At 44.7% G+C, this 20,398-nt stretch overlaps 1 protein-coding gene across 1 annotated transcript; it reads left to right on the top strand.

The window, feature by feature from the left end:
* The first annotated feature begins 954 nt into the window (after positions 1 to 954).
* On the top strand, positions 955 to 11,414 carry LOC135298108 (solute carrier family 22 member 2-like). Its single transcript, XM_064415848.1, has 11 exons — positions 955 to 1,429; positions 3,550 to 3,653; positions 4,625 to 4,779; positions 6,887 to 7,055; positions 8,119 to 8,233; positions 8,338 to 8,444; positions 8,560 to 8,774; positions 9,045 to 9,153; positions 9,526 to 9,638; positions 10,666 to 10,765; positions 11,253 to 11,414. The coding sequence occupies exons 1-11, from the start codon at positions 1,022 to 1,024 to the stop codon at positions 11,317 to 11,319; spliced, it is 1,662 nt and encodes a 553-aa protein (XP_064271918.1). The 5' UTR covers positions 955 to 1,021; the 3' UTR covers positions 11,320 to 11,414.
* The last annotated feature ends 8,984 nt before the right edge of the window (positions 11,415 to 20,398 follow it).

Genomic DNA, 20,398 nt, shown 5'->3' with positions numbered 1-20,398 from the left:
GTCTTTAATTTTTAGCTTGTTGCCTGTTGCTTTCCAGGCAATTTTTCACTTTTTTAAAATGTCTTTTAAATGTTATCTCCACTTAAGCTTTTCTTTGTGATGGAAGGCTGCAAAAGATATGGGAGTATCTGGTATCTTTCCATAGACAGGACAATGTACCGCTGGAGCCTAATACGGCTGCATTTATTTGAGGTGGCTGCAATGAAGTCTGCCTAAAGTCCTATAGGTCTTCTGTGGTTGAAAAAAAAAAGAAAAAAAAAAAAAAAGAAGCTGTTTTGGCCATAGATACTGTATATTGTGGCTTTGCCAGTGCTATTTCCCACAGCTATTCCTAGTGCATAATTCTGTAATGAATGCTTTTTCTCTTTTGGGTCACTGTAAAAATATGCAAATATGCTCAGGTGAATCCCTGATACAGGTGGGAAGAGGTTTTCCTTGGGAATGGAAGAATGTGGAGGGTGAGAGGTGAGACACATGTGACAGAAGTTTTCAGGAAAGCTGTCCTTTTACTGCTATATGGCTCAATGTATAGACATTCCTTTTTCAGAGTGTACCCACCTATTTTTTACAGATCCTGGCTAAGAAGCTTTGCTCACCTGTGGTGCCCAGACATTCTGCACTAAACCCATGTGTTGCTTGTATGTTGGTAGAATTTTCCATCTATGTTGGCTGCTTAAAAATGCCTATTATTTGAGGAGCTGACGTGCCTAACTAAAAAAATAACCCCAAAACCCTCCAAAAAAACCAAAGGGCTGTGGCCCATAGGGGCTCTTCCAGAGAGCAGGAATGTGTAAGTGCTCTGATTACGGGTTAAAGGGAAATTCACCTTGGGTGAATTAAGGTCTGATTTCAAATGAAACCTAAAAAGTAGAGCTTGCAACATGTAGTTTAATAATTTATAGAGTTAGTCTTGACTTTTGGTCAAATATCTTTGTTACTTAAGTAGCTTTGCTGCCAACTAAATATATCAGGGCTGCAGAGAGGACGTGGTTGGCGTTTTTGAGGTGGTTTGGATGCCAAAATGCCAACCCTAGATGACATTTTAGAGCATGTTGGAGAATTTGACAGGTTCCAGAAGCAAACCTTTCTCGTCCTATGTTTATCTGCCTCCTTCACCCCAGTGTACGTGGGGGTCGTCTTCTTCGGGTTCACCCCTGAGCATCGCTGCTCCAGCCCCGGGGTGGCTGAGCTGAGCCAGCGCTGTGGCTGGAGCCTGGAGGAGCAGCTGAATCTCACAGTTCCCGAGTGGGATGGCCATGGGGCCAGCTTCAGCAGCCGCTGCAGGAGGTACGAGGTGGACTGGAACACAACAGGCATCAGCTGCACTGACCCCCTGGGCAGCCTGGGGGGCAGTGGGAGCGCCGTCCCCCTCGGTCCCTGCCGGGATGGCTGGGTCTACGACTCCCCAGGGAGCTCTATCGTGACAGAGGTAAAAACAGCCCCCTTTGCCCTGTTCCCTCTGTTACAGACAAGGGGAGGGGTGGGGGAGGGGGTTGTTGGAGCCTAGGCTGTGTTAAAATATCCCCTGCTTACCTGGAGAAGGGATTGTCTCTTAGTGTGAACTTGCGCTTGGGGGTTTACAAGTCATCTTCCCTCTGTCCTTGCTGTGAAGCGTTGCCTTGACTGCTCGGGAGGCTTATATCTCCAGCTGGGGAGGAAAGCATATTTCAGCAAATAAATAGATAAAGTCCAGTTCTGAATGAAATTCCTGTCACGTGGGAGGTCCAATTGGTAAAGGTGTGTAAACAGTGCAGCTAGCAGTGCTGCAAACAAAACGGGCCAATGCAATGGTCTTGATTTCTTTCCCCCACCCCCTTTTTTTCTTTCTTTTTTTTCTTTCTTTTTTAAATTTTTTTTAAATGAACAAAGTCTTTTAAAGTTGGTTTTAAATAAAAATGAATTGCAGTCATTGTGGGGAAAGGTATTGCCTCCTACAATTAAACTGCTTGAATCAGGAAGAAACTGTGTTCTCAGAAGGAGTGTGAATAAACAGAAAGTAGTATTTTAGCTGCTTGCTGTACTTTAGCAGTTCAGGTGCTTTAAGAATAAACCAGTACTGGGTTGACAAGCTGGGTGGCATCATAGAAAGTTCCACCACATGTTTAGAGGTGGTCAGGATTCTTTTCCCTGTATGTCTAACACAGGAGCAGTTAAAATCTGAGCTCTAGCAATTTCAGCATTCATAGTTTTCTAAGATTCGTCCTGGATATAAGGGGGTGCACTCTAAGTGTACCTCTGTCAGCAAGTTATGGGCTGTGAGATATGAAAGGGAGGAAGTGAGGCACCTCAAATGCAGGGTGAGCCAGGCCTTCTATGCAGCAGCTCAGCAGGCGCATCTCGCTGGACAATGCTGCAGCACATCCATGGTCAGATGCTCTCACTATCATCTCCTGAGGCTGTGGGAAGCTGAGCACTTGCATCTGTGTGGGCTCATGCAGTCATGCTCTCATATCAGCTGTCTCCCCTCTCCTGCTGAAGGGGGTGCCAGGCCCACGGGCTGCTGCCTCCATGGGGTAAGCAGATGTGTCACTCTGCATTTTGCCAATGAGTTCTTGGTTGTGACTATTTCTGTGAAACTTGTCAGGCTCTGATATGTTGTCCCCTGCTCTGATAGCTAAGAAAAGGGAAGGATAGTGCAGTGTAAATCAGGTTATTTCAAAGGAAAAGTTTGCATATGGAAGAAGGTCCTCATGGGAAGTCCCATAAGAGCATCAGAAGAAATGTTTGGTTTTGTGTTAATTATGGATGCATAGATTAAATTAAACCCAGCGACCCGGAGGAAGGCAAGGGATTCTCAGTCATATTAGGAGAAGTTTTGGCAACAACCTTTTCTCTAGTAGCTTTTATGTATTTCTACCAGTAAGGTAGGACAAGACTGGATGGAAAATATATGTGGGTATCCATGTGGTATAAAGCTTGGCCCTGGATAAAAAATGTCTGCTCTCCAGACACATACAACAAGGTAGCTGAGATAAAGAGCAGAGCAGAGAGAAAATTCTGTGGCCTCAGGGCAGATGCAGATACTTCCACCCTCCTCCAAAAAGCCAGTGCTCCATGGGACCTGGAACAAGGCAGGCTCCTGAAGGCATCTAGGATTCTTCTAGTAAAGGCATCACACTTAGTCCTGAGTGGTCTGTGGGGACTGCTCTGCCATGCCAGGGTATGAGGCAGCAAGAAGTGCTTAGAAATGTTCATCATTAGCCACAAAAAAAAAGCTGTTTGAAAAACTCAGTGTGGTTGTCAGATCCATGCTGATTTGGTCAATGAGGGCCAACACAGGTTCAGGTGCCAGTTTTGACAGATAATAACTCACTTATGCTCTTTCCATAAAAGAGAGATGAGACATGAATGGGAGATGCCAGTAAACTGCTGAAGGGCTTTTTCCACTCTTTAATGCTGGACAATTAGTTAAGTTAGTAGGATTTCTGTGTGCTGGTAAAACAGGTATTGACCCAGAAAAAAGTTTAAATGTTTAACTGAATGAGAGTTGTGGGTGTGAGCCAGCTCCTCATTTCACTCTTTCGTCTCTGACTGTGGTTGCTCCTTTAGTTTGACCTGGTGTGTGAGGACTCCTGGAAGTTGGATCTCTTTCAGTCTTCTGTGAACGCTGGGTTTTTTATTGGGTCCTTAAACATTGGCTACATTGCAGACAGGTACGTGTGGGCTGAAGCAAAACCCTCTGACCTCCCTTATCAATGTTCAGCAGCCAAACTTAGATAAAGGTTGTGCAACTGAGACCATCTTTGCTCTTCTGAAAATAAGGTCATCCCCTGGACCTTCAGTCGCAGCATGAGCCAGTATCCTGCCTTTCAGGTTGTGCCTGGTGGTTAGCACACATCTGCTCAGTGAGCCCTGCAGAGCCCACAAGGACTATTTTAGAATTGTACACCCCAAACTTCCTACTGTGCCATATCAGAGCTCTCGGATATTAACCAAAGCCAGGAAATGTGTGGCCTGGATCTCCCACTTAATCTGTCACACTCTGCGTAGCTGCAGCTTGGAAACATTTTGCTTCTTTTGGAGAAGCTTAGAAATAGTTGTCAGAGATTGCCAGATGGGTACAGCAGCAGTCACTGAGAAAGCAGATAAATCCTCTAGCTCCCTGTTCAGAGCCAGCAAAGTCAGAGTCCCTGGCTCAGGCACCTGGGGTTCAAGAGAAACAGATGCCAGTACTTTCCCCCATGCTCCCCTTCTACCTAGGAATGTTAGTACAGCAGGCTCTGAGTTGTTCCAGCTGAGAAATGCAGCCCACTCACAAATAGATCCATACATTACTACTGTTTTAAAGGTTAAGGTCATGGTGAATAAATCCCTTATAAATTTGGTGCATGTGGAACTACCAGAATAATAATATTAACCCACACTTATTTTTCAGTTCCAATGCAATATATGTTAACATTCTTTTTTCTCTGAAAGTTTTTGTGGAATTGCTGAGCAACTGGCACAGTAGCTTTTCATGGCATAGAAAAGCAGATAAGTGAATAATGGGCAAAGAAAAAAGCGTGTCTCTATATTGCACAGCAAAATTGGATTTTTCCCCCCTTGGAGATACACAAAGCTCTTACTAGTTTAAAATGCTTCCATAACTAGTGGTTTGCTTCATGCCTATCATTTTCCAATCCAGGTTTGGCCGTAAATTTTGCCTTTTAACAACAATTGTTGCAAATATTGTGTGTGGAATCCTTCTGGTCTTCGTGCCCAGCTACCTGTGGATAGTCATCATCCGGTTCTTGCAAGGGCTGGTCAGCAAGGGCTGCTGGACTGCAGGCTACATCCTGGGTGAGTTCAGGACCTTCTCCCAGGAGCAAGATGATGAAGGAACAAAACTCAACTCCAAAAAACTTGAAAATCAGGCCATTTAAAGAATGCCTCCCATGGTGTTTTATTAAGGCGTTTTCTCCCTCTTTGACTTCCCAGGATGTTTTCAAGCACTGTCATTAGGGAGAAACAACAGTAGCCTTCAAAGCTCAAGCGAGTGGTGGTCTATTAGAGCTCTTACCTGAAGACAGGCTTTCCCCTATGGTACAGCTCACCTTTGCAGGTCTCTCTCTGGGCCCCTGGCTCCTCTTCCTTCCATCAGGCTCTGGCTAGGGAAGGTGACCAGGCAGACAGCCCTTCTGGCTCAGGCGCAGACAGGATGGGGGCAGAGGAGGCCATTAAAGAAGCAGACAGAGGGTGGGGACAACTTGAGACATTTTTATGACACAAAGAGGGAAACAGAGGCTTCAGAACACAAAAATAACTGAAGAACAGCACGTACTTGCTGATAAAAAGATGAGGTGTTTGTGTACCTGTGTGTATCCACTGGGCTGAGTGGAGGCCAAGCCATGGAGGAGGCAGCCTGTGTGGGTGCCTCTCTCTCCCAGTGTCCTGCTCCAGCTGTGTTTGCTGGTGAGGCACAGCTGGGTGGCCAGGCTGGGTCTGGGACTACCTCAGGACCTCTTTCTGCTTCAGGGTAGAGCTGCCTGGGATTTCTCTGATTTTTCTGGACTGGAGTTCAGTCTCTTGTCCAAAATACCCAACTGCAAGCAATCACTGAAGCAGCAGATTAACTATTTTAAAAGCTGGCCTACAGAACATTAACTGGGTTAGGGTGGCAGGTGGCTCTACCAAATACCTCTGAGAGATACGCAATTCATTGTGATAGTGGTAAAAATGTAAAAGTCAGTGCCGTAAACTTGCATAAAATCTTTCAGCGTGGGCATCTTGCTAATTCAGCTATCCAGATGTCTGATAGAAATAAAAGCACCTATCCCACTGTCTAGACTGTCTTCTGCTAAGACATGATTATTCCTTCCTGTTAATTTCTGGATGCTTGCTTGGCCTCCTAAATCTCTTCCGGGCACAAATGAAATCTCCACCCTCTCTTCTGGAGAACTTCAAGCTGTTTTAGAGCATGAAGTCCTTCTCAGGATAATGATTTGCCCTATCCTGACGTTTTCTCTCTGTTACACCTTGTTACTCCTGGAACCTCTTGAAACTCTCTTATGCAAAAGATCCTGATCCAGCCCCAAAGCTCCCTTAAATTTGTATCTTCTCCCTAAGGGTGACCAATGCTGAATGTCCAGGGAAGGATACAAGGACAGAACAACCTTGTTATCCTGCTCTGCTGGGGCACTTGTCCACCCTTCAGCTGCTTCTGGCTCAGTGCTGCTGAGCCTGAGATGTCTTTGTGCATCCTTAGGCTGAGCAGAATTAGTATATCTGTGGTTTCAAAAGTCAGCAGCTCATTTGGCTGCTAATTAGTTCTTTTCTGTTCTTTTTCTAATGAGTTTGCTTTCTTGAAATCACACATCTGGATGCAAAATGTTGAGTGTGCTTGCCTGCTGGAATAGTCACTTTCAACTCTGAATCAGCAAGATACAGAGATCCACAGATGTGTGGGTCTATGCTGTGGTGTGTGGGTCTGTGCTGTGTGCAGATGAACAGTGATCCCACCCTGGCCTGGGAGCTCTATGCCATCTTCTGATACAGGTTTTCCTTATTACTTGGAGTGAGATGCAGGCCAAAAGCCTGTACTTTGGAAACAAAATACTCAGATTTGTTGTTGGGTTGGAGACATTTTGTATATTAGCATTAGATTTCACAACAAAATTAATCTGTGCACTTTGACAAATCCTTGATTTACTCTGAGATTTCTGCAGCAGAGGACATTCCTGGATGTCTTAGGCCAATGCATGGCCAGCAGAAGTGTTTTCTCTGCTGGAGTCTGGCTGCCAGAAGAGCAAACTAGGGGGGTTTTGTTTGGAAGTGTTTTGCTGGGAAGCCCGTGAATACCAAGGTTTCTCCAAAGTGTTACCGTAGCATTGGTCCTCCAGCGTCCCCCCAGCTGGTTTCTGCTGCGAGGGGCAGCCACATGGCTCACTGTCCCCGTGCACGCCCGCAGTGACGGAAGTGGTGGGCCCGCAGTACCGGCGGATGGTGGGGATCCTCTACCAGGCGGCTTTCTCCGTCGGCCTCCTGGTCTTCGACGGCATCGCCTACGCCCTCCCTCACTGGCGGTGGCTGCAGCTCACTGTCACCCTGCCCACCTGCTTCCTCCTGCTCTACTACTGGTAAGTGGTAGTTTTTTGTTGTGCCTCTGCCTTTTGTTGTGCCTCTGCCCGCCACCCCAAAAACCCGGCTTCTCCTGCTTCCCAAGGCTTGGCACTGGGAGAGACTGGGCACTCCTTTCTGGGGCGCACGCCTCTTGGCGCAAAGAGGGGGTCCCCAGCAAAAAGGAGAGGGAAATAGGACCCCTCAGCAACTGAGATATTGTAGAATCCTAGCCTGCACACCTCACCTGGTGTTTAGAAAACAGACCAGTTGGAAAAACACTGGGGGAAAATTGGATTAGTACAATTTTACTTGTTTCTTAGTACAATTTAATATTACAATTGTACAATTAGTATAATTTATTATTTTCTTTAAGCAATTAATAAGCGAAAGTAGGTGCCTTTGCATAACTTAGTTGGTCTTACACTGAAAATTTGGTTATTGACAGATTGTCTAATGCTAACATAACTGTAAGAGGCTCTTGGTGTGTTCTTTTAAGGCAGAGAAGTTGCAGTTTTTGTGGTCCAACTGAAAAAAAAAAGCACTTGGATACTCCTTCATTTTAGTTTCTCTCCTCTTTTTAATCAATATTTTTTGGTTTGAGTGCTTTGGATTTGAGAAATTGTCTGGGTGGGTCAAGAGGTTAGGAATAGTAGAAAGAAATTTGTTGCCTTCCTTCTTCCATATTTTTGAATTGGTAAGCCAGTTCTAACTTAATTAGTACTTCTTAACCTGTATTGGCAGAAGTGAAAAATGGCTCCCTAAGAGGAGCTGGTTTGTGGTGAATGGGCTGGATCAGATGACAGCACTACTCTCACTCAAAGCTCCTTCCTGATTTATCTTCAGTAAACTCCTCTTTGACTAAAGCCACTACCTCAACTGTTCCTCTTCCAATCTCAGCCATGGGATACACTACTTCTCCTGACTGGAGAAGTGGGAAGTAGCACACAAACCCCCCCCCCCCCCCCCCAAAAAAAAAAAAACCAACCATCTACCTCTATTTAATCTCTCCAAAGTCTCCACTCATGGGAGAATAGGTAGGCTTTATGTTTTGTTGTATAATGGCATCCCCTCGCATTGTAGGTGCCTCCCAGAGTCTCCCAGGTGGCTGATATCTCAAGGAAAAAATGACAAAGCTATGAAAATTGTCAGCAATATCGCTAAAAAAAATCAGAAAAAGATGCCTTCCCATTTTAAGGTGAGCTCAGGGTTTGCTCGTACATGTAAGTAAACATCATGACACTACCTTGCATCAGTTCCTCCCAGAGAAATTTAATGTGCTGTGTGCTGGCTCTTCTATAGGATATTAAATTTGAAGAGGAAGATTGTGGAAAGCAGAAACCCTCGCTGATGGACCTTTTCAGGACACCACAAATAAGAAAAAACACGCTCATTTTGATGTACAACTGGTAAGAATATAACACTAGACAGCCAGTTTGGAGCTCTGGATTTGACAACTCCATCAGAATAGGGATGTCTGTTCTTTTACTACCTAACGAATCCAGGATGCTCTTCTCTGCCCAGGTTCACGAGCGCCGTCCTCTACCAGGGGCTCATCATGCACATGGGAATGGCTGCTGAGAATATGTATCTGGATTTCCTCTACTCTGCACTCGTTGAGTTCCCAGCTGCCTTCCTCATCATCGTCACTATTGACCGTGTCGGGCGGCGCTACCCCTGGGCCGTGTCAAACCTGGTGGCTGGGGCCGCCTGCCTTGCCACAGCCCTCCTCCCAGAGGGTAAGTCACCTGAATGGAGCCCCGTGGGGACTTCCCACCCTGTCCTCTGGGACCTCCATGCTGCTTTGTGAGGGTCCCTTTGCCACTGCTCATGCAGTCCTCACTGCTCCCATTCCCTCACTCACAGGGGTGAAACAAAAGAAAAACAAACATCCCTTAAAAACACCACCTGACATCTCAGAGGTCCTACAGAATAACACTGTTGTATCAACTGACACCTGCTAAATCACTGCGGTGCTTTTAAATGTGTTGAATGTGTTTTCTCTGCAGACATGCATTGGTTGAAAGTGATTACTGCTTGCATTGGGAGAATGGGAATTACAATGGCATTTGAAATGGTTTGCTTTGTAAATACAGAACTGTATCCAACTTATATCAGGTAGGTGCATCCTCTCTCCAGCTGGCATTTGGCATGGAAAAAAATAGTTAAGGCTGATGTGTATGTTATGTTTTATGCTAAATTATCCTCATATGTGTCAGAACTACACAGGTACTATTGAACATAAAATAGGTGAAGCACAATTAAAATGCTTTAAAAAGGTAGCTTAATAAAGAAAAGAAATGTACTTTTAGACAAGGGGAATCTCACATGACTGAAATAAAGGGAAAATCTGGGAGAACCAGGGTGGGTGAGGGATCTGAAGTTCCACACAGTGCCTGGATCTGTCCTGTGTGAGGGTGAGAGTTGTGATCCATCCCCTTCCAACTGCAGTACTCTGACACTAACTTGATCCCTTTGCTGCCAAACCAGGAATCTCGGGGTGATGGTTTGTTCTTCTTTGTGTGATATTGGTGGAGTCATCGCCCCATTCATTGTCTACAGACTGGTGGAGATCTGGCACGATCTGCCACTGGTTGTCTTCAGTAAGTGCCACCTTACCTCCCTGCCGGGCTCCTCCAGGGTGCAGTGGGGGACCCAAGTTCCAAAGGGAGAGAAAAGCCACCAATGCAGCTGCTTTAAGTTCAGCAGAAGCCCCCTGCTCTCTGCAAGGCCTTAGCCCTCAGTTTGTGACAAGCTGGAACTCGTTTATGCACTCATCTCTCCCTTGCCCCTATAATTTCTCCTTGCATTTTAAAGGAAGTTTGAGTCAAATACGCATTTGACAGAAGGCAAAGAACTCAAAAATTTTGATGAGCCTAATATTTGATGGATTTAAAGCTGACTTACTGCTCTTTTGTGAGTTATACTGTCTTTGTCGAGCAGTCAAACCCTAGAATTTCGTGTAATTGCCCGTGGAATGGAGTACAAGTATGGCTGTTATGCTTCAGCTTTTCTGACACTTTGTTAACTGGCTCTTCTCCAGCTATTTGGAAAGTGGCTGGTAAATAAATGCAAGATAAGTTTTACAGATTAGTGACCTGAACTCTCAGGTTAGGGCCTGCAACACTTTTATGAATCTTTAGATCAGCACATTATTTATAGAATAATATCTTGTATGGCAATATGCAAATTTTGACAGACAGGACATCTAGAAGTAGATTTAAAATACATGCCAAACACGTACAAACTGGATAAAAGAAATTATCAGGGGAGAATTTGATTGTGTTGCTTAGAAGATAATACATTGTGTGTACATTTTCTAATCTTATGTGAATAGCATAGAGATGGAATGTGTTTGCTGTCATGCTCTAGCACTAAAAAGAGTTCTTTCCTCTATGAAGGAAGGATCTGTCCAGTTTGAGGTGTCCTAGTTCACTCACAAGAGGACTTGGCTTGGTGCGGTCTCCACAGGGCAGCCACATCCTCCATTTTTGCACCAGCATGACAGTTTTGCATATGAGACTTGAGGTGCACACCTTGTACAAAGGACAAAATAAAATGCCATTGACAAATCCATTCAATCTGGCAGTAGCAAGTGGCTGACAAGCTCTTTGTGCCTCTGTTTTGAAGCTGTGCTTGGTCTGATTGCGGGTGGACTGGTGCTGCTTCTGCCTGAAACTAAAGGAAGAGTTTTGCCTGAGACTGTGGAGGATGTTGAAAACTTTCACAGGTGAGTCATGATGATGAACTTGTAGCAGTTTTCACTTGAAATTGGGCAAAATCCCTGTCTGGAGGGAACCTCAGGGGTTACTTGGCTGCCTTGGTTTTTTTCCAAGAAGTTGCTGGGTAATTTCCAGACTCTCACTGGACAGATTCCAGACTCCTTTTACCCCATGTAAAATCTTGAGAATAAGTAGCGTAGGCCTTTACTGGCCTTGAATAGCTTCATTAGTCTCTCAAAAGTGCAGCAACACCATTATAAATGGTATTTGTGTTTAAAAAAATGCCTTAACAATTGAAGAGAAAAAGGGCAGCCTTGGTAGCAGCTTCACACGTGGTGCATGAAGCACCAGTGTCTGCTGAGGAGCCAGAGCAAACCTAAGGGAATATATATGGTCATTTTACTGGAGCCAGCTGAGCAGGTAAAGAATTTGAAGTTAGATGCTCCCTGGATAACTTCATTCCTGGCTGATGGTCATGTCTTATTACTCTTGCAGGAAAAGTGCTCCAACAGCCAAAAAAATCTATCTCCGTGTGCAAGGATCAGAAGCACCACAAGGCTGAAGAAGGTGTAACTCTTGCTGGGCATTCTGCTTTAGGGCAGTAGCACAGAAATGCCACTTAGAATAAATACTCTCTCAAAAGTCTTGTCTCTCTCATTTCAATGTCTATGTACATCCTTTTTTTACAATGTTTAGGGTTTTCTGATGGGATTGTCCCAATTGCTGTATAGCTGCTTCCCCCTCTGTACACTAAGAGAAATTTTTAGGGCTGGCAAATTTTTCTACCAGCTATGTGGACTTCAACACGGACTTCAAGAGGTCTTAACTTGAGTATGGTGGGATCCATACCAACAAAACTTTAAGTCTCCATGAAGTCTGACTTTGTTGGTTTCTCTTAAGAAGAGGCAGCACAATATGGTATTTATCTCCATTGTACAGTCAAGGTTACTACAAACCTGGTTCAACTGTGTGACAATTTGCACAGAGTTTTAAAAAAAATTATTTTACTTTCTCCTATTTTACTGGCTACTCAGAAGGATGTATACTTACAAGGATGGGCATGTGGCAACTCCAGAGCATGAAAAACTGTGCATAGGAGAAACACTCTTAATCCTTTATAAAGTAATAGCCTTATAAATACATGTGCCCTGCAGGGGCATTCCTTTGGAGTGAGCTGAGATCAGGCTTGGGAACTTGCAGGACCCTGATCAAGGGTCCTGTGCATCAAGGAGAATCAGGAACAGCACTGGGTCTTCCAGGAAATATCCAGCACCTTAAGAAATGTCCTAGTCCATCCTGTTGAGTGACTGTAACAGACCTGTGGTTGCAGGGACAAGGGTTCTGTGGCTCCCCGTCCCTATTTGTGTTGCTGGTCCCTATCTGCTGGAAAACACTGGTTTTCCATAAGGATATGTGAGCAGGGTATAAGATACCTCTGCCCACTGATAATCAGCTGCAGGGAGAGAACTCCCAGTTGAGCAAGACACTGCTGGACTCTAGCAGGCAGGGTGAAATTCCCCCAGGATTGCATCCCAGTGACCTTGCACCTGCTTTCAGCTGACCTGAACCTCAGTTAATGTTCAGTGCTGCTGTGAGGGCCTCCAAGGCAGGGAAGTGTGTTGTCCAGTGAGGCAGGGCCATGGCAAGGTTGCCTGAGAAGAGTAGGGACAGATCAGGAATGACATGACTTTGGCCAGGCAGTTGCAAAACTAGTATTTGCTTCATGATCAGGGGAATAGGCTTGTCCTGAGAGGGCAAGAGGAACTGTGGGGGCGTAATTATGTGTCTGGTAGAGCTGATGTCCTGCTCTGGTTGCAGACATGTCTCTTCTCTGCACTAAAAGAAATCTGTCGGGACTTCTGGCTGACAGTTCTTTGATATAAAACCTGTTGAAAGCTCTGCAGGTAGAAAATGGGAGTGGTAGCAACAAGTCAAGCAAAGCAAAGCCTGAGATGAATAAATAAATAACTACAAAAGCTGAGTCCCAAGACCCTTACCCATCACACTGGTATTTATTCCCACAAGCACTGCTACTGCCACAGCAGGAGCTGCAGAGGTGGCAGGCTCTGGCAAGCCTTTGCTTTACTGTCATCTACATGTGATAGTGACATCTGCTTCTGGTGGCAGCTTAATAAACACAGGGGCAAATGTCCTTCATTAATTCCTTTGCTGGTGACCTTTGCCCATTGATGGCTTTCTTCCTGGAGCTGGGCAAGCAGAGGGCTGTAAAAGCTGGTCCAGCTGCACATGGCAGCTCTCAAAATGGGGAGCAGCAGCAGCTGTGTCCTGGGGGGTGAAGGAGTGTGTCACCCCCAGGCTGGGGGTGGAGCTCACACCCTGCCTCAGGTAACACAGTTTGACAGCTTCCCTTCCCCTGAGGAGCAGCTGAAGCCTGTCTGCTCCTGGGGCTGCTGGAGCATAACCAGTGCCAGGGCTGTCCCCGGAGCCTGGGAAGGAGCACTTCAGTACCAAGCACCATCTGACCCTGGCAAAGAGCCTGGGAGCAAGTAAACAGAGCCAGATCAATGAAAGTGGGACTGACCCCCTAAAGAAGACCCAGCCCCTCACCTAATTATTTAAACCTGGACTTCATATCAAGTGTGCCTGAAGAGAACAACAAAGCTCAGTGTTTTGGGATACCACCAGCCTTCAGCAACTGAGTTTTGACCAAGCAACTTTACTCTTACAAATGTTTGGTGTTCGCCATGGCATCATGTGAGGGTCAAATCTTGTGACCAAGGGCTGCACCTTTCTAAGCACTGTTCTTGTCCTCTGCTGTTGCTGTCAGTACCTGAATCCAAATGCCAGGATGCAAGCATGGCTGTTGTTTGGGCACTTCTGTGTTCCTATCCCATCCCTAGTCTACAGCACTGTGTCATCCTTCATCCTTAATATTTTAAAATATTAAGAAATTGGGGCTTCTTCCACAACTAGAGCTGGTCAGGAGGCAAAGTCAAATCCAGAGAATAAACATAAGTTGATGAATATGATGGGAATCACAGCTTCCCAAGAGCTGTGGAGAGGACTCTTCAACCTTCAAAGGCACAGCAGTGATTTTCCACCATAGTATGGAGGGAAAACTACTTTAAAAGCCACATCCTTTGCTCTCTTTTTGGCTTATTTTCCCCTCTGCCTCAGTACTTATTTCTGACAGATGTTTGGAAGTTTGGCCATATAAAGCTGAGGGCATTAGGAAAACATTCATGCATAAACACAAACTTTAATGTGCTTTAATAGGCAGGGCAAAGTGTCCTGTTATTGTTTGTGCTGGTCCCAGGGGATGTCTGTGATGGGGCTTTCTGCCCCTTTCCTGTCAGTGATCCCAAATGTTGATGCAGTTGTACATGGCCCAACATGTCCTGAGGATTCACTGCCTCTAACTCCTCATTGTCTTTTTTTTTTTTACATTTTCCAGCTTGCCTAATATCTAGTCAAATTCTGGAATGCCAAATCTTAAAAGCCAGCCTGGGTTTAGAGGTGCTTATTTTTTGTACTTATTTCTCTGGAAGAAGAGGAGCAAAGCCAGGAGGGAAAAGGGCCCTGTGGATACCCTGGGCTCCCACAGTGGGCTCTGCAGGGGCAGTGCTCGCTGCTGAGTGGCAGGGGCTGAACTGCAGACCAACAGCACCAAGACTGGGAGGGAATTGGGAAGCAGAGGGAATTGTGACAGTAAATCAGATACTGCCTCTATGCTAGTTTTGTCCAGAGTTGGGTGTATGAGGAAGGAGGAAGTGAGTTGGGCTCATGACTGCACTCCTGCTTGCTACAGAAATGAGCTGTGAGTGAGCAGCCCAAAGAGATTTTTAGTTTTATAAGATGCAACAGAAAGTGCTCCTTCTTGAATCTCCCACTTATGCTGCATGAGTTGCTGTTGCCAGATGCTCTGGGACACCCGAAACATGAAAGTTATCAGGAGGTGAATAGAAAAAAAAAAACCTTTCAGGATGGTCCATGAGGGAGGGAAGAAAAAATGCTTCTGGTTCAGGAAGTCTGCTCTTGTTACACACAGTGCTTTGGAAATCAGATGGTGTCAGTGGGGGTCAGGCCTGCTGCTAATCAGGAGTGCCTGCCCAGAAGGTGCAAACTGGGTAACTGAGGACAGAGCCTGTGAGCCAGCCTCCCCTGCTGGCTCAGGCTGAAGGTCACCGTCCAGGTGTAGCTCAGTGCAAAGGCCACCAGAACCCCTGAGACCACACTGATGAGGACTGTGACCAGAAGGCAGAATTTGTGCCCCCCAAACCTGTGAAGGGAAAAAAAGAGAAGAAAGAGGCTCAGCTCCTGGAAGGGTAGGGGGCAAACCAAAGGGTTTGAAGAGGTTGGAGAGGATGTCTGTTAGTTTTGAATAGGAGTCTACATTTGCTCTTCCCTTTGCAACATTTATCATCTCTATGGAATTTCAGAGAGCTTCCCTGCCTCGTGTTTTCAGGTCATTGCTCACTTTTGGTTAATGACTTGGCCAATGAATTCAAGATTGCTTTGCGATGGCTTCCCAACCCACCTTTCAAAGGTGCCATAGCTTTTTTATGGGGATTTGTTTGCTACCTGTGATCTTTTCATATTTTCTTATCAACCCTGGCTGACTATTGAGCTCTTCTTGAGTAGGGTTTTGTACATCACTGTCATTTGTCATTCCCTTTATCACTGTGACTCACTGGTAGTCAGAAATAGAAGATTTCCAAAACAAACAAGCAGACTGGAACACTGGAAAGGCATTTGATTTCTAGCTGACAGAGACACACATTCAGTTAGAAGTATGAATTATAAAAGCCATTAAATAAGTCAGCATCCACTAACAAAAATAGCACAATAATAAGCACCAGCCAAAATAAGTGTATTTTGTTTTTCACAGTAACATCAGCAGATCCCATCACTCAAACTTCATCCTGTCATGAGCCTGACATACTGACATTTTTGACTTGCCTTAAAGTTTAACCCATGACAGCCTCATCAGACCACATTGGAGACTTCTGGTTTTGTTTTTGCCCTGAGCACAATACATCCTGGTTGTGGTATTTTGTATTGCTCTTGGGTGCTCTCAGCGCAGGAGCAGCAGTGAGCTGGGACAGGGTGGTGTGAGCAGGGTGAAGACCCCTTAACACTCTGGCATGTACATGTTCTATCTTAGGAGGAATTATGTCCTACTCCCTCATGTCTTGTCATACTCCTGCCTCACAAAAAGCCTTTGCAAAAAGATCCTTCAGTATTTTGACAGAGAGAGACAGTTGAGCATTTTGGCTATAAATGGCTGTGAATTTGGAAGTTCTGGTTTCTGTTGGCTCTCACCGTCATATGGTGGCAAGAAGTGCCTTTGCTAGGGAACATGATTGCTCAGAAAGGTGATCTGAAGAGCGGTGCTTCTGACAGCCATGGAATCTGCTCTCTGCTGTTTCATGTCCTGTTATGCCTGGATGTGGGTGCATCACCACCCAAACCTCAGTTCTGGGAAAAAAAGATGGAATGCTTTCAAGTTTACAAGGAGATTAGTCAGAAAACAAGAACTTGGATTTGAGAGGATGAGGGAGGCGACAAATGTTTCTGATTAAAAGAAAACAAAGATCTTCCAAAATGCATGTGAAGAAAAGCCGAAATTGTTGCAAGCCTGTCCACTTTTGTCCTTGAAATCAGACAGAGGACTCCATCCCAGGATGGAAGACTGGATGTAGGATTTTTGTGGTAGTGCTGTAGCCATTTGATGGTTTTCACCTAAGAATTTCTTTTGCCTAAGTTGTAGCCACATACAAGATGTGGTCACAAAGAGTTGCTTCAATAAATCACTATCTACTGATGAAAAATCCATTTAAGCAGGAAGCTTCTAAAAAAGCCCGTCTGGTTCACTGGCAGTATGGTAAAGATTTAATGAGGATGGGAAAGCAATCTGTCCAATCTGTGCATAGGTGAGCTCCTTCACAAGCAGATTCATGTGCACAACCTAACTGATGGTGTGTTTGCCTGCACTGAAAGCAGGGAGCAGGGACCAATGAGACAAACACAATCCCATCCTAGTTTTGTGACACTGCAGAAGTACAGAAGATGGCTCTGCCCCTGCCCATAGACCATCCCCTTTGGAGGAGTGGGACAGTGAAAAGAAGGGAACCTTAGCAATATCTGTTCAACAGAGATGATATTGGGGCAGTCTTGGGAGGAAAAGGCTATTGAGAATACAAAGTAAAAGGAAAAAAATCAAGATAAACTGGATCTCCAGAAGGATTGTTCACTCCCTGTTACCTCCATCTCTTCAAATTCCGGTCTCATCCTCTCTTGTTATTTTTGGTAAATATGCAGAGGCAGAACAGCTACAAAGTACTGAATTTGTTCAGAGTCTAACCTAATAAATCAATTCACTGGGCAGATATATGGCACGATGATAATTGTGATGGAAAAGAGGAAATGAAGTACAATAATATCTAGAACTGGCTAAATACAGACTCAGATAAAAAAAAAGGAGGATCAAATAAAATTTAGGAAGAAACAACTGCTTCTATTTCTGTAGAAAATGGAAGAATATTTCTGCTTCTGTTTTCTGAGAAAAACTCCTAGTTTGAAACTGATTTATGGCCATCTGGATACTGTTAAAATTAATGTGAAACAAATTTATCGCAAAGATGAACAAATAGTTCTTGGTGCAAGAGTAAAAATTTCATCTTGGACTCTGAGCTTGTGCTGCAGTCTGCACCTATGAGAAAAAAACAAAGTCTCTCCACTTGTGTGAATTCCTTAGGATTGTAAAAGTGGAGTGATACCTTGGCATTTTTGTGGAATTTTGGGTCACAACAGCCTTTGAAAAATAGGACCTTAGAAACCACCGCCCATCTCTCTTTTAAGTGACACACAGACCTTTTGAATCAGGTTTTGGTTGCATTTATTTTCTTTCTGGATTGTGAATGTTGTTCAACAACATCAGAAAGCAACCAGAAGAAAGAGTTCATCCCATACCTACACACCACCCACCTGTCTGCTATTGTAGCCAATGCTCATGGAGCCAATAAAAACCCAGCAGTCACACACCACTGGAAGACGTCCAGCTTCCAGGAGTCCTCAAACACCAGATTAAACTGTAAGGGCAAACACAGTCAGAAGCTCAGGGGCATTCCCCCAAACCATGGCTGTTTGAGAAGGAAGGAAACCAATGGCATCAACTAGAAAACAGAGGGAAAGAAACCCTCTATCTTCTTAAGGTGACATCTGCATTACATTTTGTTTGGACTTTCCCCAACCTTGTGAAAGTTACACCCCAATAAATGATTGCATAATGGCACATAAGAAGAACAAAAAAGGGAGGAAAATGGAAAAAACAAACAAAAAAGCTCAGAAAAAAATCACATCCTCTTGTCATCACCTATCTTGCTTGAAGGACACTTGGAGCATCATCTCCTTCCCAGATGCCAAGACCTGTCTCAAACCATGTATTTCCTCACTGCAAAATCAGTGCCAGGTGAAGGAGATGGAGGTGCTGCCATGAGCCCTGCTGGGGTGGAACCAGGAGCTGGGGTGTCCCTCACCTCACTGGCACTGGCAAAAGGCCCAGGATTTGGCTGCTTTTCTCTGAAGGGAATGGGTACTTGGGAACTTGATTTTGATTTACAATTAACAGGTTGTCAGGACACACCCAACAAAAGGAGGAGGGCAAATTGATAATAACTTCTCTACAGCTGGAAGTATTCGCTCAAGTGTAATTAGCCTTCAGCCCAGAAAGAAGCATGAATGTATTTGGCTGTTTATTTAATCTTTGTTTAACCCAGACCAGACAGGCTTGCTGGGGCCATACCAAATAGCTCAGCTCAGTTTCCCTGTGTGGAGGACAGCTGGAGTGCTCTTCTCTGCCCCAAGGTAAAATGAGATGGACTTGCTTTGTAACAGTGATGATAGTGAAGAAAGGAAATATGAATGCCCTACCCATGGAAGCTGGGAAGTTTTTTAAGGCTGAGTTACACAAACAACTGCTAGGCACAGTTTAGGTGTAGCTAATACAGATTTGGCAGTGGAGGGAAGTAGAAGAGATCTGTTTGGAGATCATTCCTATACTTCAGGTCTCTACATGGCTTTGAGACTATTAGGAATGCTTTGCATTAGTTTTCATATTCTGGACTATCTGGTTTATATTCTGTAAACTGAGATAAAGGAGCACTGCTGTTGCTAAAGCCTTATGTGAGAAATGTAGCCCTATCCTCTGCTTTATGTTGATTATGGATGAGTGTCTGGATTATCATCCAAAAGGGCAGTCCCTCAGTTTAGGCTACGGGGTGCTACCCTCAGTTTGCTGATGGAAATAATAATTGTGAGAATAGCCCATTGATGACAAGATTGCAGTATTATGCTGCCAGGAAAAGCAATAATTTCCCCTTGTTTATGTTTATGTATCTTTCCCCTAAGTGCCTAGCAGGTTCTGATATTGAATGTTTATTAGCAGTCTATTGCTTGTATGCCCTTTTGAGAGAATAGGAGAATACAATACAGCAAAAACACAACAGGAAAAATTTCTTTTAGCTCCTTAGTGGTTGAAGAATAGTCTTGTGCCTCAAATGGGAAGCAGACCAGTCACTGCAGTATGAGCTGTGGCCTCTGAGTCAAAGGTGGCCAAACTGAGTTTGCAGGAGTTCCCATGCAGCTGGCCCACACTCAGGGAATTGAGAGTGTCCCTGAGATTGGTCACCAGCCCTTGCATGCCCATCCTGCCCTCTGCCTCCTGCCCTGCACCCTGGGGAGGCAGAGGGTAGAGGCTGCTGCAAGATACAGCCCCATCTCACAAACAGTTTGCAGCTCTTTAATGAGACTTTATTAGACAATGTTAATGTGAAAATGTGTGATTAAGCAATGGAGACATCTTCAGCCTCCTTTACTTGAGCGGTGATTAATGTCCTGTTCCCACGACCATGATTGCATAAGGTCCTTTCATGTTGCTCCCCATTTCCTCCAATGATGGAGGACTGGAAGAGGTTCAGTGCAGCTGAACATCAAAAGTGTGGATTTGGACAAAAATAATTTCTGGGCAACGATATCTGCCTGAAAAATTTCTGCTATCTTTCTGTCATTTTTCTGCCTGCAAATCTTTCTAAGCCAGACAAAGACTCTATAGCTTGGTTAGTGCTTCTGAAGGGAACCCCTGAGCAGGCTGCTGTCCCTGGGTTAATTTTCCCCTGAGGAGCACTCAGTGACCTCTCTGAGTTTTATGAAACACAAAACTAAATAATGAGGAAAACAGAGGTGATAAGTAATGTAATATTTAAAAGACCTATTAAAAACAAGCATCCTTGAGTTACAATGACCAGCATTCCTAGGAAATGTCACAAATCATGAACAGGACTGCTCCTTTGTAATAAACATCTTTTGCAGCTAAGAAAATACCAGCTCTTGGACTGTGTACAACTGAAGAGTTTACCTATCTCTGTTCAGTCTGGTTTCATTAAAAGCAGAGAAGGGACTACTCCCCCTGTTAATGCTCAAGGAGCTCACTGCACCAGCAGCCTTTAAACCTTGCACTCTCCTGCACACAGACTACTCAGCAGTGCGCATATTTGATGCAGAGGTTAACAGCTAAAGCCTACCCCCGCCAAAACTGAATTAAATGCAACAAGAAATGCATCAACTTTAGAAATCTGCTTTACTGCCTTTCCTGATTCTGCCTACTGTAGTTTCATGCTGGA

The sequence above is a fragment of the Passer domesticus genome, chromosome 3 (assembly GCF_036417665.1).
Source record: "Passer domesticus isolate bPasDom1 chromosome 3, bPasDom1.hap1, whole genome shotgun sequence".
In the NCBI taxonomy this organism is placed as follows: Eukaryota; Metazoa; Chordata; class Aves; order Passeriformes; family Passeridae; genus Passer; species Passer domesticus.
This window is presented reverse-complemented; position numbering and strand designations above follow the sequence as displayed.